The sequence below is a fragment of the Oncorhynchus nerka genome, linkage group LG14, assembly GCF_034236695.1.
Source record: "Oncorhynchus nerka isolate Pitt River linkage group LG14, Oner_Uvic_2.0, whole genome shotgun sequence".
Taxonomy (NCBI): domain Eukaryota; kingdom Metazoa; phylum Chordata; class Actinopteri; order Salmoniformes; family Salmonidae; genus Oncorhynchus; species Oncorhynchus nerka.
The window spans coordinates 41,590,473-41,613,652 of NC_088409.1; the positions used below are offsets into that span (position 1 = coordinate 41,590,473).

The window sequence follows — 23,180 nt, forward strand, 5'->3', positions numbered from 1 at the left end:
ACTCCGCTGTCCTGGCGTCGTGAGGGAGTTTGTTCCACCATTGGGGGGCCAGAGCAGCGAACAGTTTTGACTGGGCTGCGTGGGAACTGTACTTCCTCAGTGGTAGGGAGGCGAGCAGGCCAGAGGTGGATGAACGCAGTGCCCTTGTTTGGGTGTAGGGCCTGATCAGAGCCTGGAGGTACTGAGGTGCCGTTCCCCTCACAGCTCCGTAGGCAAGCACCATGGTCTTGTAGCGGATGCGAGCTTCAACTGGAAGCCAGTGGAGAGAGCGGAGGAGCGGGGTGACGTGAGAGAACTTGGGAAGGTTGAACACCAGACGGGCTGCGGCGTTCTGGATGAGTTGTAGGGGTTTAATGGCACAGGCAGGGAGCCCAGCCAACAGCGAGTTGCAGTAATCCAGACGGGAGATGACAAGTGCCTGGATTAGGACCTGCGCTGCTTCCTGTGTGAGGCAGGGTCGTACTCTGCGGATGTTGTAGAGCATGAACCTACAAGAACGGGCCACCGCCTTGATGTTAGTTGAGAACGACAGGGTGTTGTCCAGGATCACGCCAAGGTTCTTAGCGCTCTGGGAGGAGGACACAATGGAGTTGTCAACTTAACTAACTAACTAACTTAAACGTTAGCTTTTTTACATGGCACATATTTTACATGGCATACATTATTTTCTTCTCCAACACTTTGTTTTTGCATTAATTAAACCAAATTGAACATGTTTCATTTGAGGCTAAATTGATTTTATTGATGTTTTATATTAAGTTAAAATAAGTGTTAATTCAGTATTGTTGTAATTGTCATTATTACAAATATTATTATTATTATTTTTTTTTTAAATCCGACGATTAATCGGTATCTGCTTTTTTGGTCCTCTAATAATCGGTATCGGCGTTGAAAAATCATAATCGGTCGACCTCCAGTTTCTATGCATTTGATGCCATTCCATTTTCTCCATTCCAGACATTATTATAAGCCGTTATCCCCTCAGCAGCCTCCACTGTCTCCATCAGTAGTAGAATGGGAATTCTGTTTGTCTATTTCTGGTAAAGTCGAATAACGGGAGGTCTTGGAGGTGTTGCTCATGGGCCTCTGTGATAACAATGTGCTCACTACCACCCACTCTCAACTACACCACCCACTCTCAACTACACCACCCACTCTCAACTACACCACCCACTCACAAGGCTGTTCTGCACAGTAGCAACACATTTCTCTTCAGAATAATTTATTGGCAAGGACTTGATCATTCGTGACTTTCTATCTACAATACTATACAATTGTGCAAAGTAGTAACAAGAAAGTGAGAAGTAGGTTAAACCCTCCGTCGGAGGTGTTTGTTTAAGTGTCAGTGAGTGTCTGTCTGTGTTTGTGTGATAATACAGCAAACAAGGGGAAAACAAACACTCTAAACAGTGACTGCCAGTGGCGGTGACCATCCACAGTTCCCCTACCAACATGTTTCACGATCTACAAATGTTCCCATTTTTCCCTCCTTCCTCGCTCTCTCCTCTTCGTCTCCTCTTTACCCCTCCCCACCTCGTTTGAATGTGCAGCTTCTCTCCCACTTTTCCCTCTTTCTTGTTCCACTCTCTCGCCCAACTCCTGAATTCTGAAATTCTTTCCCTGGCTCGTGATCTCGTCACGTGACCTTCCTCAATAGAAGACTTTATGACTCAGGAGCTGAAGATAAGAAGTCTACGCGGGGGAGCATGTTGACATGGGCACATGTCAGTTTTATGTGAACAAGAACAAGGCACATCGTTCGCCCCATAGAACATTGCATTGTCATCTAGCTGCATGATTCTGTACAGTTTGCACTGGGATTGGAACATGGAAGACATCAACTCAACACACACAAACAATATGACTGACGGTCAAGTGTACCCTGAACAACGGGATTCACCGGTTTCTCATTAACGCGGTCTGTTGAGGACTTTAAATTCACACTATGCCACTATGCCATATGACATTATTGTAGGCTAGTGATAAATGGATTAGAATATCATCTGTTAAATCCAGTAAGAGCTAGATTTTCTTTCTTCTTAAATGAATCCTTCCTCTCGTCGCTTCTTTCCTGTAATCACTGATCTAACGTGAATAAATTGTTGAAAGCGTAACAGACCCTTTGCTTTCACCAATCTACAAACTGCTGAATGACTCTCTCACAATTGATTTGACACGATTTAAACAGGGTCACACAGTTCCTTGCTGCAGGTGTGGTGTCAACCAGTAATATCACTTATGATAATCTGTGATTAACTATAAGAACACAGTGTCACATGGAACAAGTTGCAACTTGTCATTGCAATAGCAATAGAGTGCCAACAACAGTAGACCAGACCAACCAGATATGTAGGGAAGAGATCTACATTTGGTCTATGAAATGTTTAACTCATATAGCCTAGGTAGGGCAAGGTAGCTGTCCTACCTGTCTCTCACACTACCTTTGTAGAGTAACGCACTAAAGCCCTGTACCAGAGGCAGGGTGAAACTCAATTAATTGCTCTAAAGTTGTCAACAACATGAACATTGCAAAAGAAATAATAAATGCTGAGTGCATAGTTTCATGAGAGAAACGAGATCCAACAATTGTACAAAGTTTCTCATAAAGAGCATATCCTGTTCAGACTTTTTTATAGGAATGTACAATGCCTGAAGTCACATTCATATGACATTAATACTGGAGAAATGGTCAAGGCAGACACACAACAATCACAGACAAACTGTTATGGCACAGGCTAAAAAGACAATCTCAGAGAGAAACTTTCTGGTGAGAGATTGGGATCTATTTTCCCCAAGAGAATAGCATTTACCCTGGGAGTCAGGCATGTGGAGGGAGAATATGCCCTAAAGAGAGCCGAGATGTGAAACCAGGGAAGGACTGCCTCACAGTCTTAGTGAACTGTAGGCGATCTATCAGCCTATCCTAGTAGCTCTCTACACAGCTCCTGCCCAGAAGAACCCTGGAGAGACTGAAGAAATGTTCCTCAGCGCGATCACGTGGACTGTTGCAGCAACATTAACAAGACAAAAGCCATTATCTGTGCTGCCGGCCAGAAATGACAAGATCAAGAATGTTCCCCCGTGCGCGTTTTTAATGCATGTTTGCTTTCCAAGAAAGAGGAGTACTGGATCGCCAATCTATTTTCAGGGACTATTTGTTCTTAATTTTCATGTCGGATAGCCTACCATATTGTAAGAAAATTGTTATAGGCCAATTGCCTATATGTTCGAGCGCAATGTCAAATTTGTCACACTTCAGACAATAAAACGCCTACACACTCATGACAGGCTACACTGCCAATTTCATCAATACAAATGAAATGTGAACACAAAACGGCAAATATGCCGACAAAACAGTGTAATGATATTTTAAATGACAAGATATATAGGTTACATAATATAATTAGCAAAATAGCTGAAAAGTCTGTTTCCGTGGAGACATTTTCCTAGATAACATTTTCAGGATTTCCATAGTTACCTACACGCAAGTGGCGCACACACATAAACGCACGCGCGCAGGTACACCCTCGCATACACCCACACAGCATCAAAAGAAAAACTAAGATATCAAAATCGATCAAATATAGGCTATTTGAAAGAAACATCGCACACTAAAAATGTAACTTTAAAAGACCTCGAATAACATTGGTTGATATATTATAGGCCTATCTATCTATGTGTGGGAGGGGTCATATAGCGATGTGAGAGGTAGCCCAACAACAAAAAAACAAGTGATGGTTTTCAGAAGTAGGCCTATAGAGTAATACAGACAGTGCTTGGAAAGAAAAACGCCATTTACCGGTAATCATATCCAGTAGCCTACACACACACTATAGGTTGTTACATTGTAACAAGCAAACTATGGGACGTGAAGAGAAAGAAACGAAGTCAAACCTTTCAGCTTTATATTGGCGGTGAGCTCATCTGCGCGAATCTTCACTGGTGCAATGTAGTCACTGACCAAAATGAACAATTGTTGCTTGTAATAAACTATAGTTCCATTGTAAATCCGATTATCCTGACCATTGGAGCCTGGTGTAAATCTGTATAAACTGTCTATGTCCTGCATTCCTTCACAGGCGAATAAAAACACTGCAAACCCGTTGCCCCAACGTCGAAATCCCACCCTCCTCACACAGCGACTTTTTGATTGGACGGGGACAAGAAAGAAACCTTGTTATGGAAAATCAGGAGACAAGGCAGAGAGCAATCTTTTAAGGAATCCCATATCATCGCATAATTATTATAATTTACATGCACAAACAGTTATATAATTTTCTTAATAAAAATGCCACATTGAAAAGTTTTTCACATTACATTGTTTAAACAGATTCGAAGACTATTGGATGATTTCAATGATGCTGATTTTCTTCTGTAGCCCATTCAATACCATAATCATATAGGTTTCAATTTTTCAGAAATTTTCACTCAGTAAGTCAAGGCAGGCAGGTCACTTTATAATATTCCAACTGAACCAAATCTACATGAAAAAAAAGGGCTTTTTTTTCATGGACTGAGAGGCACATTGATAAAATGCTTTGTTAGGACTTTTTATCCTCCCTCAGCACCCCTAGGGCCAGACTACCGCATTTGGGGTCAAGGGGGCCACAGGGCATTAACCTCTGCCAAAATGTGCATTAACACATGTTGCCATGGTGCAGAGAGACAAAAATGTTGTTTTCTAATGCTATTCTACACATTGTCATTATTGTTTTTTTTAAGCAGATTTCCTGTAATTCTGCCAGGGGCAGAGAACATTTTGCAGTTTTAAAGCTATCTGCATTTTTGCTATCTGCTATCATATGCTCCTACGAAGGTTCTAACGATGAACTTCGCCAAAAGATGCTTTTGGGAAACAGGGCCCTGGACTGTTCACCTCCCCACCACCATCCAGGGTAGTGAGGGGCACGAGACCTCACAACAGAAGAGACCAGGATAGATGGCACACAGAGACCTACTCACAGGACCGAGATTGATTGATGAGCCAGACTACACTGAACGGGTTCAGAATGAGAAGTTAGAGAGGAAAGTGGAACAGAACTACCATATTTCAATAGGTAAGGGTGTTTTTAAACTTTCGAACACGCCTGTAAAATAAAAACCATTAAATGTGTTCCACCAGCAAGCGGTACCAGAGTGCTAAGTCTAGGTCCAAAAGTCTTCTTAACAGCTTCTACCCCAAAAATAAATTCAACAAATAAAGAAACGTCATCTCACTGTCAACTGCGTTTATTTTCAGAAGATTTAACGGGTAAATATTTGTATGAACATAAGATGTAACACCTGAGACATAAACTGAACAAGTTCCACAGACATGTGACTAACAGTAATGGAATGTGTCCCTGAACAAAGGGGTGGTCAAAATCAAAAGTAACAGTCAGCATCCAGTGTGGCCACCAGCTGCATCAAGCACTGCAGTGCATCCCCTCCTCATGGACTGCACCAGATTTGCCAGTTCTTGCTGTGAGATGTCACCCCACTCTTCCACCAAGGCACATGCAAGTTCCTGGACATTTCTGGGGGGAATGGCCCTAGCCCTCACCCTCCGATCCAACAGGTCCCAGACATGCTCAGTGGGATTGAGATCTGGGCTCTTCGCTGGCCATGGCAGAACACTGACATTCCTGTCTTGCAGGAAATCCCACACAGAACGAGCAGTATGGCTGGTGGCATTGTCATACTGGAGAGTCATGTCAGGATGAGCCTGCAGGAAGGGTACCACATGAGATAGGAGGATGTCTTCCCTGTAACGCACAGCGTTGAGATTGCCTGCAATGACAACAAGCTCTGTCCGATGATGCTGTGACACACCGCCCCAGACCATGACAGACCCTCCACCTCCAAATTGATCCTGCTCCAGAGTACAGGTCTCGGTGTAATGCTCATTCATTCGACGATAACGCAAATCCGACCGTCACCCATGGTGAGACAAAACCACGATTCGTCAGTGAAGAGCACTTTTTGCCAGTGCTGTCTGGTCCAGCGAAGGTGGGTTTGTGCCCGTAGTCGACGTTGTTGCCGGGGATGTCTGGTGAGGACCTGCCTTTACAACAGGCCTATAAGCCCTCAGTCCAGTCTCTCTCAGCCTATTGCGGACAGTCTGAGCACTGATGGAGTGATTGTGCATTCCTGGTGTAACTTGGGCAGTTGTCGTTGCCATCCTGTACCTGTCCCGCAGGTGTGATGTTTGGATATACCGATCCAGTGCACGTGTTGTTACACGTGGTCTGCCACTGCGAGGATGATCAGCTGTCCGTCCTGTCTCCCTGTAGCGCTGTCTTAGGTACGGACATTGCAATTTATTGCCCTGGCCACATCTGCAGTCCTCATGCCTCTTTGCAGCATGCCTAAGGCACGTTCACGCAGATAAGCAGGGACCATACGCATCTTTCTTTTGGTGTTTTTCAGTCAGTAGAAAGACCTCTGTGTCCTACGTTTTCGTAACTGTTACCTTAATTGCCTACCGTCTGTAAGCTGTTAAGTCTTAACAAACGTTGCACAGGTGCATGTTCATTAATCGTTTATGGTTCATTGAACAAGCATGGGGAACAGTGTTTAAACCATTTTACAATGATCTGTGAAGTTATTTGGATTTTTACAAATTATCTTTGAAAAACAGGGTCCTGAAAAAGGGACATTATTTTTTGCTGAGTTTATAAGTCTTCTGAACAGCTAATCAAATGGCTACCCAGACTATTTGATTTGAAACACAATATTTTATTTTAAAATGTTGGCCGGTCATAGTCTCTGGATAAGTTCAACTTATTGAAACAATGGCTATTATTGTCATAAGGGTGCAGCAATGAGTATGTTCAGTTCAAATAGGTTGCTTTCCCAATTCAGAGTGTCCTGTGCCATGTCATGAATTGTGTAAAGCTTTGAAAAGTTGCCACTGTAAATGGTTTCTGCAAGAGAGTGAAAACAAGAAGACATTTTAAAATGAGTTCATTTTATTGTTCAATGCGTGGCCACACACATACCGAGTTCCTTTGCACTGTGCATGATGGGACATTTAGTGATGTGATGGTAGATGGGATATATCAGGAGTTCACAGGGGTCAAAACAAACACCTCGCACCGCCATATTGGGACAACAGCAGGCCCCGCTCTCCTTAACATCTAGCAACAGCACAAAGCTGACCCACTCGAGTCTACCTCTTCCTAAAATGGCACCATGACACAGAAGTCAGGACTATTTCCTTGAGAACGAAAGGATTACCAGACAGGTTTAGGGAAACGATATAAGACAACCCCATCCCTCCCCCTGCATTTCATTCCTGTGTGTATTCAGCACATCTTACAAAAACACAAAATAAAGTATATTTGGGTACAAAAATAAAATCCAAATTAAAACAATAGCAGGGCATAAACCGTCATTATTATTCCTCCTCATACACAGATAACAATACATTAGTCACTGGACACAAAAAGTACACCGCAAAAAAACTGATAGGAAAGAAACAAATCCTGGAGAAGTGTACGTCCATTGACCTGAACCCGTTTGTAACCCTCGAGCTCCAAGAATCCGATGTGTCGAGCGGCTCATCGCTTGGCACGCTAGAGATGTGTTCTCTCTTTGGGATTTACTCCACACCCCCCTGCCTTAGCAGACCAGACCCAGCCAGCCATAGGGCTGACAGTCCCACCTTCACAACACAAATAGAGGGAAAGGAGGAAACTGGAAACACTGCTCTACACATCTAAACCAATGGATTTAACTGAGCGTGAATGTGTATGAGTGGTTCTCTCTCGACACGTAATGTACTCGTTTCTATCGTATACAGTATATGCCTGGTTATGATGTGAACCAGGGTCACTTTGAGTGCGTAGCATCCCCACTTAATTCTCACCCCGACCTTTGGGATCACTTCTTTATGTTTGGGGGTCTTCTGCTGTTTCTTATTGCCCCCTTTGCCCATGTGTCTCGCCTTTTCTTTCCTTCAACTGTTTTACATCCCCCCTTCTTTCTTTCCGAGAGTTGATTTTCCTTGGAGACGCAGATACAGACAGAGCAACAGAGTGGGAGAGAGAGAGGGAGTGAGTGTGTGATCAGCTGTCCGCCGTGCCGACCTCGCCCCCGAAGCTCTCAGCCAATCTCCTTCCACTGACGGTAAAACTCCACAATGTTCTTCAGCTCCATGCCTGCTGTTGCCACTGCCTGGACGGCCGACTGTTACCAAGGAGACACAGACAATGGAGGGTAAGACTTCAACTCTTCTAAAGCCAATGAACATACAATGTAAGGTAAATATCACGGAAGGATGAATGGGGGAGGTCGAACATGCCAAACTTCTCTCAGAAAGAACTCTGGCTCTCTACAAAGATCTACACCATGGTAAAATGGTTTATAACAGGGAAATATTAATAGCAATACTGTACAATGCAAGGGATAAACCAGAAATACACAGTAGTCAGACCAGCCGCCCATACCAACAGTGGTTGCTGGAGAGCCTAAGGAACTGAGTGAGTGGTTGTAGTTATGTGTATTGTTGCTCACTGACCTTCATGGGTACAGAGCGGGTACACAGATCCTCCACTGAGTGACCGGTGAGAATAGTGACCATGCCAGCTGTGTCTTCATCTCCGTTGCTCTGGGAGACGGTCAGCTGACGACAGCTGTCCACCGTCTTGTATAGATGCCTTGAAATCAGGACACATAATGAAAACAGTTAACACTGGGAAAGAGTTCTACAGCTTTCATAAAATCTTTTACCACTTTTGAAGCATTTGTATAAGAATGCTAAGTATTGAGAGGTGGCCATGTGAAGAGACTGCAGAAAGACAAATGGAGGCTTACCAGGCTTCCATGTCCTGGCGTTTCAGTTTGTCCCTCTCAAAACTCCGCCCTGACTCCTTCTGGCAACGTATGTACCTGAGGTAGAGGGGGGCGGAAGAGGGGTTTACAACATCAAGTGTCTTCACCTATATGGGTTGCAGCCTATTTTTAGTTTACTGGATCACGGATTCAGAGTGGGTTATGGTTAGAAACATTGTTTTGTTAAGATCTGAAGTATTAAGGGCAATATGGGCCCCAACAGCTAGCTCATTTGAAATCGGTTACTTGAGATACATTGATATAAAAGGAACAATGACCTGTGTATCATTGTCTCTAGGGTTTCACACAGGATAAAGGCTAAGCACATTGAAAATGGCTTTATCTTTACATTCAAGGAACTGTCAACTCAACATATCCCATTCAATGATAACAGGCTATGCTTCTGACACAAGAACTGGCTTCGCTTGTGCTGGGTTGGCTGATTGTGGTTGTCAGATCTTAAAATGTGGCCCACTATATTACCATACGTCACACTTGAGGGTTGAGACAGACATATACCTGTTGCCTTTACGGAACTCAGACTCCAGGAAGCGGATACCGTCTCTCGCTCCGGCATTCTCCTTCTTCAGGTGGTCAAGGCCATCAATCACTGAAGCACATAACAGTCAACCATCATGTTTAAACTTTGGTATCTATTCATTTCATGCTCTAACTAGAAAGACAACACAGCTTCAGTCGTCCTCTCGGGAACTTACAAAACACAGCCAGCAAATAGCCAATGTCAAAACAAAATAGCAGGGCTATTCAACTGGCTGCCAGTAGGACAAATCAGGCCCGTTTATCAATTTAGAATGGGCTTCTGATCAATTCTGTAGTCCCGCCCATTAAATGCTGTCAATCAATATCACCCAACATACCAGTTACAGCCAATCAGAGCTGCTAACAGGGTCTGTCTGCCCACCTATCGGCTTTTTCACAGCAGATGAGATCACTGCAAATCATGCTCTGGTGTAAACTCAGCAGTGAGTTAAACACCACAGACTCAGCCATGGTTATCATAAACTTTATCCAATCAACATCTAGCCTGCAACATCACTTGTTTTATGGTCTGCTGAGCATCATGATCTACTTTTACATAATGATGCTCAGTGGCTAAGCACGGGTAGTAATGATGTCAAGAGAGCAGCCTGTGTTAGCTTAGGAAGGAGATAGTTGCTTTTCTCCGTGATTGACGCCACAAAAAAGCCAAAACATATCTAGTGAAAATGCTTGATGAACAGTCCATTTCAGATGTTCGTTTTTCAGTGACATCTTCAATCAATAGAAAGGATTTAATTTGAGAGTACAGGGAAGGGATAAAAACAGTTGATATGATTGAAAACCGTGTCAATAAAAAAAAATACATGTTATTTTCTCCTCTGATTTGATTTCCCTACACTGCGCAACTATATTCAGTTATCATCAGTACAGATCACTCCCGTGATGTCAGAGTTTTAAGATAAACTCCTCAAATCTGGTTGCAAAGTCAGCTTTCAGTTTAAGTCCCCAGAGGTGGTGCAGTTTGTTACAGGGAGTCGTTCTCTACTGATGCGAGGGGAGAGAGACTTCTCTGCACAAGTTAGTCAACTGAGATATGACATACCTAAAAGGTTCACTATGTGTAAACAAAAACAAAAGATGAAGCCATGTCTAAAACGGACAGGAAGGTAGGAATTAATGTGATGCAGGTCAACTGTGTTACAAGTACAAATGTGTTCCATTATTTAAAAAATGTCATGCACTGAATTAGGCTTATCTTAAAGCACTTAAAATGTACTTTTAATAAATGTGCTTTATAAGAGTAATCCCATGTATAAGATGTCTGGCCCCCCTGTAAATAACCTGATTCAAATCTGGACCCCGTATACTTCAATAACCCTGCAATATAGAAATCATATTTATCACAATTTTATCTCCACGCAATTCTGGTGAGAAACCTTTAAATTATGACTGCATTCAAACAGACTCATCCAGTCTAACACTGGGTTTATTCACCCAGACAGGGCATGGCTCTGTGCTCACCTGTGCGGGGAATGATGATGATGAAGCAGCCACTGCCAGCCAGATGTCTGAGGAGGTTGAGGTGCTGGCACAGGGCGGCAGAGTCAGGTACCAGGTACGGAGACATGGATGACTGGGTCTTGGGCTGTTGCAGACTGCCCTCTAGCTGAGACACCTCCAACTGTAGGGTAAGACGCGTGACAAATTGCTTATCTTGACGGGATGTTGAGTGAATAATACAGTGTCCTCCATAATTATTGGGACAGTGAAGCATTTCATCTTCTTTTGGCTCTATACCCTACAAATTTGGATTTTAAATCAAATCTATAAACTTTTTACCACACAAGTGAATTTGTCCCAAACTTTTGCTCTCCTAAAATGGGAGAGTGCCGTAATTTCTAAACGGTTATGGATGAAAATACCCTCAAATTAAAGCTGACAGTCTGCACTTTAACCACATAGTCATTGTTTGATTTCAAATCCAAATTCTTGCATAGAGCCAAAAGAAAAAAAATGCTTCACCATCCCAAGAATTACGGAGGGCTGTGTATTTGTACATTCAACATTAAGTAATATACTTCAATGGAATCATCCTAACCATCAGCTGAAATCTAATGAAATTCACTTCAAGGTTTTGGGTGCAAAAGTAAATTAAGACATATACACTTAGTATACCAAACATTAAGAAAACCTTCCTAATATTGGAGTTGCACCCCCCCCACCCTTTGCCCTCAGTACAGCCTCAATTCGTCGGGGTGTGGACTCTACAAGGTGTCAATTGCGTTCAAAAGGGATGCTGGCCCATGTTGACTCCAATGCTTCTCACAGTTGTGTCAAGTTGGGTGGATGTCCTTTGGGTGGTGGTCCATTGTTGATACACACAGGAAACTGTTGAGCTTGAAAAACCCAGCAGCGGTGCAGTTTTTGACACAAACCGATGTACCTGCCACATACCATACCCCGTTCAAAGGCACTTAAATATTTTGTCTTGCCCATTGACCCTCTGAATGGCACACATACACAATCCATGTCTCAATTGTCATAAGAGTTAAAAATCCTTATTTTCTAACCTGTCTCCTCCCCTTCATCTACACTGATTGAAGTGGACTAACAAGTGACATCAATTAGGGATCATAGCTTTCACCTGGATTCACCTGGTCAGTCTACAGTATGTAATGGAAATGGAATGTTACTAATGTTTTGTACACTCAGTATAGTGTCAGATAGCTAGATTGATAGTGTTTGGTTTATGATAGAATGGAATGTTCCAGAAGAAAGACCTGTAGTCGGAGCTGAGCCATGTCTCTCATCAAGCGATTTCGTCGAGCCTCCTCCTCTGCCTAGACACACAAACAGTGTTGAAATAGATAGTGTTGAAATAGATAATAGTATTTGAGCTTCACAAGTGAAACAAATACTGAAACTAGAGTGACTGCTGCTGTTTTGGTCTCATTGGTTCATTCAACTGTCGCTCACCATGCGGATCTGGGCCTTGGCCTGCTGCACCAGGTTTTCCTGCTCCGATTGGGTGATGCTGGTGAAGATGCCTGCCTCCGGGTTGAAGTGCAGCACATTGCATTGGAGATTAGTGAGGAAGTGGCCAAAGCTGCGGATGCAGCACACGCGCACCACACACTGAGATGGGGAGAGAAAGGGAGAGATCAAGTGAGATAGTAAAGTAGAGAGAGGGCAGCAAAACAGTGAGGGTGTCTAAGGGAAGCTAGGTGTGTGTACCTCCTGTACGGGGCTGAGGGAAGGTCTGGGGCGGGTGTAGTCGAGGCGGCGGTGGGCCAGGTTGAGGGCAGGTAGGTGTCGCAGGGCCAGGTCCTCAGGCAGCAGCAGGGACTGGACCAGGCCAGGCTGCTCACACACACTCAGCAGCTCCGTCACCTCAGTGTTCAAACCCAGCTCTAAAATACACAGAGAGAGAGAGATTAAGAAGTGACTTCTTGTCACATGTGCTCCACAGAATGAGACACATTTGGAATTTCATCCCTGAAAAGATGGGTTAAAATAACCAAAGGAGAGGAAAAGAGAACAGATGGAATGAGAAATATAATGTGAGAGAAGGGGAGAGAAGAATTTGGCCAACTCAAGCCTCCACCTCGGGCTCCCGAGTGGCACAGCGTTCTAAGGCACTGCATCTCAGTTCTAGAGGCGTCACTACAGATCATAGTTTGACTCCAGGCTGTATCACAACAGGCCGTGGATTGAGAGTCCCGTAGGGCGGCGCACAATTGGCCCAGCGTCATCCGGGTTAGGCAGTCATTGTAAATACCGTAATTTCCGGACTATAAGCCGCTACTTTATTCCCACACTTTGAACCTCACGGTTTTTTTAATGACGCGGCTAATTTATGGATTTTTCCCGCTTTCGCAAGATTCATGCCGCCGCCAAAAAACTGAGCACCGTCACATAATGTGACGTAAATCGAGCGCGCTCAAACTTCCCATCATTCTGATTATGGTAGTAATTTTGTCACCCTCATCATGGCAAAGACACAGAGAAATACATATGATGCAGCTTTCAAGTTGAAGGCGATCGATCTGGCTGTTGGAAAAGGAAATAGAGCTGCTGCATGGGAGCTTGGCTTTAATGAGTCGATTATAAGACTTTGTAAACAGCAGCGTGAGGAACTGACTCAATGCAAAAAGACAACAAACCTTTCAGAGGGAAGAAAAGCAGATGGCCCAAAGTATTTGCAGCCACTCGACATCAGTGTAAATCGTGCATTTAAGGTGGCGCTCCGTGTTCAGTGGGAGGCTTGGATGACAAGTGGGGAGAAATCCTTCACTAAAACGGGCCTCATGCGAAGAACAACTTATGGTCAAGTCTGCCAGTGGGTCCTGACAGCGTGGAGCATTGTCAAAAAATCCACTATCATCAACGGGTTTCGAAAGGCTGGACTGCTGCGTGTTGAAGGGGCAGCATGAGCTCAGCGGGGTATTTGCCTCCGGATGAAAGTGACAAGAGCGACAATGAAAACGATCCAACATCGGATGAAGCAATTCTGAGGCTATTCAACTCCGACACCGAAGGAGATGACTTCAGTGGTTTCAGTGCACAGGAGGAGGAAGATAGTGACCAATGACTTTCTTGGTAGGCTACTGTTTAAATGTTTGTTACAAGCCGTGTTTCATTAAAGCCTATTTATCTTTGTTACAAGCCGTGTTTCATTAAAGCCTATTTATCTTTGTTACAAGCCGTGTTTCGTTAAAGCCTATTTATCTTTGTTACAAGCCGGGTTTCATTAAAGCCTATTTATCTTTGTTACAAGCCGTGTTTCGTTAAAGCCTATTTATCTTTGTTACAAGCCGTGTTTCGTTAAAGCCTATTTATCTTTGTTACAAGCCGTGTTTCGTTAAAGCCTATTTATCTTTGTTACAAGCCGGGTTTCATTAAAGCCTATTTATCTTTGTTACAAGCCGTGTTTCGTTAAAGCCTATTTATCTTTGTTACAAGCCATGTTTCATTAAAGCCTATTTATCTTTGTTACAAGCCGTGTTTCGTTAAAGCCTATTTATCTTTGTTACAAGCCGGGTTTCGTTAAAGCCTATTTATCTTTGTTACAAGCCGGGTTTCATTAAAGCCTATTTATCTTTGTTACAAGCCGGGTTTCATTAAAGCCTATTTATCTTTGTTACAAGCCGGGTTTCGTTATAGCCTATTTATCTTTGTTACAAGCCGGGTTTCATTAAAGCCTATTTATCTTTGTTACAAGCCGGGTTTCGTTAAAGCCTATTTATCTTTGTTACAAGCCGGGTTTCATTAAAGCCTATTTATCTTTGTTACAAGCCGGGTTTCGTTAAAGCCTATTTATCTTTGTTACAAGCCGGGTTTCGTTAAAGCCTATTTATCTTTGTTACAAGCCGGGTTTCGTTAAAGCCTATTTATTTTTGTTACAAGCCGGGTTTCGTTTAAAGGCTGTGTAAAGTTCATTTGTTTCAATGTACCTGCGGCTTATTTATGTACAAAATACATCTTTTTGAATAATTCAGTGGGTGCGGTTTATATTCAGGTGCGCTTAATAGTCCAGCAATTACGGTAGGAATTTGTTCTTAACTGACTTGCCTAGTTGAAAAAAGGTTAAAAAATCAATTTAAAAAACGCAGATTAACAACCCATAAAAAGAACGGGTGCATTTAGTAACTCACCTGCTTCCAGCATCTTGTTCCCGTCAGGCAGCAGGTTGAGTAGCACAGACAGTCTGTTCCATAGGCTCTGAGAACTCTACAGACAGAGTAACGGCGTTACATTGAGCAGAAGACAGACAGTGAAACAGACACCAACAATGATGAAGACTACAAACCCTTCACCCGAGTCAGCTGATACAAAGATTAACTTGTATTTTACCAATTTAATGCAAATTGGATTTTTCAATGCATACTGTTTGTAAGAGCTTCTAGGTTTGTGAAAAATCCGCCCCCTTTACCTGTGCACACATGACGATAATGTCAGTGTTGGTTCTCAGCCAATCCACAAACACCTTGACCACCTGGATGAGCCCCTGATTGGTCAGAATCTCCAGTCTCTCTGACAGGGTCTTCTCGCTGTGTACTGATTGGTTGCTGTGCACGCTACACTCTGAATCGGAATCCACCTCTACAGGGAATGGACAAATAAAGAAATGAACATGTGTTTATTCTACACCCTAGTTTTCTTAGGGGTAACCTCAGATATACTGTTATAAAATGGCATATTTTTAGCAATGTGCTGTTGTTACCCAATGTAGTCTTTGGGAAAGACTAAAAACAGACTAGAAGTACATCATTATATTGAAGTTAATCTTAAAAAGAAAAACTAATATCCTGCACTATACAAAAATCACATAATAATCAACACAGCCGTCACTGTGTGTGGGCAGGTTACTAACCATTGTCGTTGGTTCCGTTGGCAGTGCCCGGGCCGGCGTCGCAGGGTGAGTCCCCCGGGGGAGGCGGCGTCTCCTGGGAGGGGGTGGTGGAGGAGGCATCTGGGTCGGTGGGGGTGGGGTTGGTGGAGGAGCTGTGGTGCCTCAGCAGCACGTTGCTGAAGGTGGGCGCCAGGCGGAAGCAGCGCTTGGCCTGGAACAGCTGGGATGACATGGCCTGGAGGTTACTGCTGATACTGGGGTCGCTGGGCAGGAGGGGGCCATTGGTGGCTGGAGGGGTGTCCCCGTCGCCGTCCTCCCTGGGATTGACTTGCTCCTCATCGTCTTCTCCGGGCTGCAGCTCCCCCCGAGGAGGGGTGTCCAAGTTCTCCGGGGTTTCTGAGTCCTCTATATCCTCCAGGTCGGAGCGTGACTCCTGGCTGTTCATGTCCGAGTCAGTCTCCACATCGAAGGCCGTGCCGCCCTCCTCGTCTTCCTCCGAGCCGCTCTCCCAGGTCCCCTCTGTCGGGTGCTCCCTCCCTCTCTTGCTCTCCTTCCCCAGCATGGCGGGGGTGAGTGGGGGTCCCGACGAGGCACCCCCAGAGTCGGCGCAGCCCCTCTGCTCTTCTTCATCCTCTTCATCACTCTCGAAGCCCTCGCTCAGGTCGCTCTCATCTTCTTTGCAGGTGGCGCGGCGGCGGCGCAGCATGGAGAGGCGGGCGTACTTCTTTTGCTTCTGTTTCTCCTCCTCCGCCTTCCGCTCACCGACGCCTGCTTTCTGGGCCAAACTACTCCGGAGGCCCCCCTCGTCCTCCTCATGGTCCAGGGAGCCGTTTTGCAGGGGCCTCTCCTCCGATGTCAACGGGTCAGACGGGTCTCTCAACTCAGAGTCGTCTAGGAGCAAACAAATATCATCATCGTTCCATTTCTTTTTCAGAGGATTAACAGAACATGAATAGTGTATAGGCAGCATGAGGTTAGCTGGGAGTGGTGTTCTCACCTGTGTTGTCAGTCTGCAGTGGGGGCACCTGGCTCTCCCCCTCCTCCAGCTCAGCCTGCAGGCGGATGTTGACATGGTTCACCAGGTGGGAGAAGAGGGCCAGCATGAAGGCTATTGACGCACTGTACTGCTTGGACCCTACACAAACAAGTCGACATATCAACTTTGCAATACAACGAATCAACATATCCCCTTATTTCTCCCTTGCAGTATGTCACTATCCTCACATGCCTACCGACTCAGCTCTACTTAAAACACCCTATACAATGTTTGAAAAGCGATTTGTAAAAACAAATATGTGACATCTATATTCTTACTGACCTCCCCGCTTCAGGCTGTGCACCACCATGAGGCAGGTGACCACCATCTTGAAGATGAGGGCGTCGGGGAGCAGGGCGCAGGGCGAGTCGTGCTCCTCAAGCTCCTCCTCGCTGGGGGAAGTGGCCTCGTGGCCATGTGGCGGCGAGGGCAGGTAGAACAGCACCAGGTTAAAATCCTCCAGCACCGACTGACACAGAGAGGTCAGCTCTGTCTCCAGCAGACTACTCACAGGGAGGAGAGAAATGGTAAGACATTACAAACACGGACCCAACAGACAATAGAAAGCAGGTTGAGACTAACCAAACAGGGTTATAAAAATTCAATCAATTGTTATTATCATCAGATAGCTTTGTCATATATGGACAAAATGTCAAGGTTCCTATTAAGATAAATGACTAGGGCCTAATTGGTTAAAAGTGAGTCCTAACCTGTTCTTGGGCTGCAGTAGACTCTGCAGGTACATGAAGCTCACCAGAAGTTGCTTGATGTCCTTGGATCTGGAAAGAAAACAGTTGTAGAAAGAGTAATAATCCCAAAAAGGACCATCTCAATACCTGTTTCAATGCTGACCTAGTGATTTGTCATTTCAGGGCTGTGGTGTGAGGAAACCAGACTGACCTTTGCCGTGAGGGAGACAGCTTCTTCATCTCCTGTTTCTTCACCTGGTGGTACATCTTAGCAGCTTTATCAAACAGACGCTTCAAATTCCCGTAGGCCCCCTCGAAGGGAGTCTCCGACTGTATACTGTTCAAACACGGGACCATAGAGGAGACAACCATGATCAATACTTGGTGGTAGGGGTGTGACGATACCAGTATCGCAATTTTTCGTCCATGGCAATGAAAACACGAAGCAGACCCAACTCTTTGGTCCTTTAAAAAACAGCTGTATGTAAAATAGTGTGTGCTATAGCTTGGAAAACAAATAATTGTGGCTGGATGACAACAATGTTTCTTTCCAAAATCAGGGCTGTTTTCCGAAAGCTCAATCCGCTTTGTGTTTTGTAAACCCACCACTACTAATGGTTATTGCAAAACTGGTATCGTCCCGGTACCACTCGGTGGCAAGTCTTTTTTTAACGTGTTCTGGATCCGAAATTGGGCTTCTTCTCCTAACAGACTGGTTTCAGAACCTCTACCATTTCAAACATGCTATTTAGTGCCTACTGATGTGATCCAAATATGAATTGCTGCCATGAAGATATTTCTCCCCAGCAGTGTGACTACATTGCCCCACTAAGGTAGAGAACAATAGCACAGCATAGTCTACAGACCAGTCAAAGATTGTGGATGTGCTGCAGTAAATCTAGACGTGTTGAAGTCACCTCTCACCAGCGTAAGTAGTAATAGGTGGCCTCCACGTTGTAGAATTTACTCCCCGCCAGTGTACCTAACTGATTGAAAGGCATTCCTGAAAACAAAACATCAAACACTTGTCAACATCATGGCACAATAAAGACATTGCTTTCCTTTAGCAGCAGCCATTTAATATTGACTTTCAGTTCGATTGATGAAGCCCTCTGAAGCACTCTCAAAAAGACAGAACGTTTCAAATGTGGATCAGTGATTTCTTGAGACTGAATGCACTCTCCTGGCCAGCTAACAGTTACTGAATTTCCCGTTTATGGCTCAAATGGTCCGCTAACCGTTCAGCTAGATCACTACGAGTTGCTTAAAGCTTTGACCAGTCATATAATAAAGCTCAATCAATAAGTGTTGTGTGAGTTCATCACTATGTGGGCAATATAACAAGAGTGATTCATTTGTAGATGGTGGTGTGACGTGAGTAAACCGGTTAGTGTGAAAAATGGCGGTAATGTGCTGTGAAAGAGAGGGCCGGTAACACCTTGTTGTCAACTCACCTACGTGCGGAGTGACTGACAGGGCCTGGTGGTAGAACCGCTCTGACAGCTGCTCAGCCTCCACCCCAGCCAACTCGTTCTGGTAACGGGCTGTGGAAAACATTCAAACAACCTCCTGTAAACCTCTCCTATACATTAAAATAAACGTGACCTTGGATTTGGGGAATGATATTCCATGGTCATACAAATAAGGTTGTCTCAAATCTCTTTGGTGAGAAAGATGAAGTTTTGTATTACCGAGATCTCCCAGGTACACCAGGCAGCGATGGCAGGCCATTTGGGCCCACTCCATCTCCTTAGGGGTGGCTGATACCGGCTTCTTCCGACCTACAAAAACAAATACAATAATTTATACACAGTGTCAATCACAGATACCGCTGACCTGAGTGTGTGTCTCACCGATGAGGGGGTCGGTGACATGGGTCCAGTCGATGCAGTCCTGCATTTCCAGCTGGTAGTGGGACTGGATGTAGAGCAGCAGGTGCTGATAGAAGCCCACGCCGGCTATCAGGTGAGTCCTGTAGGCACACTCCAGGGCACTGCGACTGTGGATGTGCTGCAAAAGACAGAGAGATAAAAGGGGGCCAGGTAATAAGAAGAGATTAGAAATAAAAGTTAAGGGTTGTGTGTACGGCATGAGGAAAGATAACGTGTGCATGTCTGAAAGCTCAGGAGTCACTGTACTGGCCACACAGTCAACATTTCCCCAATAACTTAGGGTGTTTTCACACATAGTCCCTTTTCGCACATTTTTGTGAACTCAGTGCGGTTTGCATAATGCAGTGTTTAACACTCCAAAAGGAACTCGGACCCCTCAAAACAGCCCCCGAAGCAAACTGAGGACATCTCCAGAGTTGGTCTGAGTTCGGTTCCATTATTTAGGGCAATGCTCCCCAGGTTCGCTTGCGATTACACACACTACTGCAACACTGTTTTCCCTGCCATAACCCCTCACATTGGTGCCACAAGAGAGAGGATTATGTGCAGGTTCGGAAAAAAAAAAACAGTGTGCCGTTTTTGGATATTGATTAGCGATTGTCAAGGACGCACAGACATTCCAAAATGTGTAGTGTTTTTAGTTCAGATTATTTGTTTGCAATATGTGATCTATAAGAGAGTTTCATACACTGTTTATTTGATTGTGGGGTTGGAAGTGTGAGAAAACATATTTGGGGAGAATCAACATAACATCCAAATCTATTCTAGCTCTTTAAGGGGCAGTAGCCTACATTGGGTGTACAATTTTCAATTAAAGCATTATTTAATCTGCAGTTATTCTTCCACTATTTATTCTGTTACCAATAATAATTACAAGTTAATAGTATCTTCTGATTACAATTACTTTGTCGCATCTTTTAACTAAATGCAATATATTAGATTATGAAATGTAAGTAGGTATATCTGTCCAATAACATATTTTGATTAAATGTATTATTTGTGATATATATATATATATATATATATTTTTTTTTTTAAACAACTAGGCAAGTCAGTTAAGAACTCATTCTTATTTACAATGACGGCCTACCAAAAGTCCTCCTGCAGTGACGGGGGCTGGCATAAAAAAATATAGGACAACACACACATCAAGACAAGAGAGTCACCACAACACTACATAAAAAAAGACCTAAGACAACAACATAGCATGGCAGCAACACATGACAACACAGTATGGCAGCAACACATGACAACACAGTATGGTAGCAACACAACGTGACAACATGGTAGCAGCACAAAACATGGCACAAGACAACAGCACAAAGGAAAGAAGGTAGAGACAACAATACATCACACGAAGCAGCCACAACTGTCAGTAAGTGTCCATGATTGAGTCTTTGAATGAAGAGATGGAGATAAAACTGTCAAGTTTGAGTGTTATTTGCAGCACGTTCCAGTCGCTAACTACAGCGAACTGAAAAGAGGAGAAACACAGGGATGCGTGCGCTTTGGGGACCTTCAACAGAATGTGACTGGCAGAACGTGTGTTGTATGTGGAGGATGAGGGCTGCAGTAGGTATCTCAGATATGGGGGATTGAGGGATTTATAAATAAGCATCAACCAGTGGGTCTTGCGACAGGTATACAGAGATGACTAGTTTACAGAGGAGTATAGAGTGCAGTGATGTGTCCTATAAGGAGCATTGGTGGCAAATCTGATGGCCGAATGGAAGTGGCTTGTCCCAGAGCGCATTGAGTGAATGTTAGAAAAAGATCTTGGGTCATTTCTAAATATAGCAATGTGAATGCAAAGAGGACTTGGACTGCAAAAGAGTAGAGTCCCCATTCAAAAGCGAGGAAAGTGTGAATACAAAGAGAACAGAGTTCTTTAGCTTCCTTTTTACCACAATGTTCACTTTAAAGAGGACGGAGATCAGTTATTTTAAAGAGGACTATATGGGAAAACACCCTTAAATGCTGTACCTTCTTGTGGGTCTTGATGACCTGGATGACCTCGTAGTAGACCTTCCTCCACAGAAGCTCCTCAGCCTTGCGACCATAGTCCACAGGGTGGAGAAACATCAGCTTCACACACAGCTCCCTCAACCTGGGCACAGAAGACGGATGAGGTTGGGGTTAGTGCTTTGCCTCTTGCCTTAGTGTTTAGGGCAAAGGTTGGAGTAGAGTAAAATGCTTACTTGTTGCGAAGGCTGATGTTTTCAGGCTTGAAGACCTCCCTGTACGATGACTTGCTGCCAATGATGACATCCAGCTTGTGTACCGACTCAACCACTGCCCTGAGCACGCAAGAGACAGTTATGGCAGGTAAATTACTTGGTAATTGTCATGGCAGGAATGAGGAAACTCATTCTTATAAATGTAGGGAGCTAACGTTAGCTAGCTAGCTATAACTGGAATATATAAACTGTCATACATGTTTCACACTGAGATAATGGTTGACATTATAGCTTCCTAACTAGGTATGTAAAGTTAGAGGCTTATGAAAAATTGTGTTTCGCCCTAAATAGGCCTAGTTATGCATGTTAAAAGTAGCCAGTCGACATTATTCATGTGGTGATGTTCTGCTAGACGCTTCTAGTTAGCTGCTAAATAACTAACTAGCTAGCAAGCAAGCAAGCTATGCCTATCAGCTAACTAGTACTGTGACAATACTGACAGCTGAAGCTATCACAACGTAGTTAAACAACTAATATTATTTAGAAAGCAAGTTGACACAGGAATAAGTTAGCTAGCTAATAGCACAGTAGCTTGTTACTGTGCTGTTAGTGCTCAGTTGTCTAGAAGCTAACGTTAGTTAGCTAATTAGCTATCCGCTTCATAAGTTCCCACTGTGCTACATCTGGTTATTTAAAACCCATACTATCGAAAATGTCCGACTACTTCGTAAAAATGTCATTGCCCTTCGACGAAGGCTTCGTGACAAGTACAGTTAACTAGCTAACGTTAGCTTATGCAAGTCAAAGACAGACAGGTGACTGGGTAGTTAGCTAACTAGCTAGTTGAATAGATGGCTAGCTAGTTAGCAAACTAGCTAAGGTTAGCTAGCCATTTATTTTACAACTGTTAGCTAGCTAATGTAATTGTTCCCAGCAAAAGGCCTTTACCTCACCTGTATAGCCGCTTGATGAGGAGGACTTTTGCCTCTGGCTCGCTATCCTGCCCAGGTCCACTCATGTTAGCATCTGGTGCCAAGAGTCACACGCTCCAGTCCAACAGAGTCTGCGTTCCCACCCTCTTCAACCCCACTCTTGTCACGGTTGCTCCGGGCTTGCCTCACCGGCAGTGACAACTGTGTTGACTAGCTAACGTTAGCAGCTCTATCCTATCCCGCAAACCACTACGTCGCTTTCTTATCTTATGTCGCTTGCCAAACTGCCCATCCGTTCGGAAACCGTTTAGGAGAGGGAATGCCCCAGTGTTTGTGTTAATTCCCGGTCAGTTATTACACCCCGATGGTTTCCTTGTGTTTTTCCCCGTTCCAAACATCGCTACGAGTAAGAGGACAGCCATTAAACAGCGGCCGCCAGAACAGCGCGAGACTTCGCGTGAAACGTTAGACCTGCTTCCGCGCGCGACCGGCACTAGTTACCACAGCCACAAATTCACGAACTCCGCTAATTCTACAATTTCCCTTAATTAAAATATGACTTTACCTTAACCCTAACCTTTACCACACTGCTAGCCTTATGTCTAACCTTGAATTAAGACCAATAAGCAAAACATTTTTTTATTTTTTTATTTGTGGCTGTAGAACCTAGTGGAAACCTAGCTATATTGCCAGACAGCCAGAGTCATTATGATTAATTTGTTTGTTTGTGATCCTTGGCAATGTAAAACGTTTGTATATATTTTTGGGTGATTAGGGCTGCATGGCA

At 44.1% G+C, this 23,180-nt stretch overlaps 1 protein-coding gene across 1 annotated transcript; it reads right to left on the minus strand.

Annotated features, from left to right (window-relative positions):
• Positions 1-6,932: 6,932 nt before the first annotated feature.
• Positions 6,933-22,855, minus strand: LOC115141107 (nonsense-mediated mRNA decay factor SMG5-like). Its single transcript, XM_029679735.2, has 22 exons — positions 22,415-22,855; positions 21,483-21,581; positions 21,268-21,391; positions 19,246-19,402; positions 19,084-19,173; positions 18,847-18,936; positions 18,317-18,395; positions 17,604-17,729; positions 17,414-17,482; positions 16,986-17,206; positions 16,665-16,802; positions 15,689-16,558; positions 15,248-15,417; positions 14,970-15,045; positions 12,550-12,725; positions 12,292-12,450; positions 12,096-12,155; positions 10,837-10,996; positions 9,334-9,424; positions 8,797-8,871; positions 8,501-8,639; positions 6,933-8,169 (listed from the first exon to the last, which is right to left on the minus strand). Exons 1-22 carry the CDS (start codon positions 22,477-22,479, stop codon positions 8,086-8,088), a joined length of 3,318 nt encoding a protein of 1,105 aa, XP_029535595.1. The 5' UTR covers positions 22,480-22,855; the 3' UTR covers positions 6,933-8,085.
• Positions 22,856-23,180: the final 325 nt, after the last annotated feature.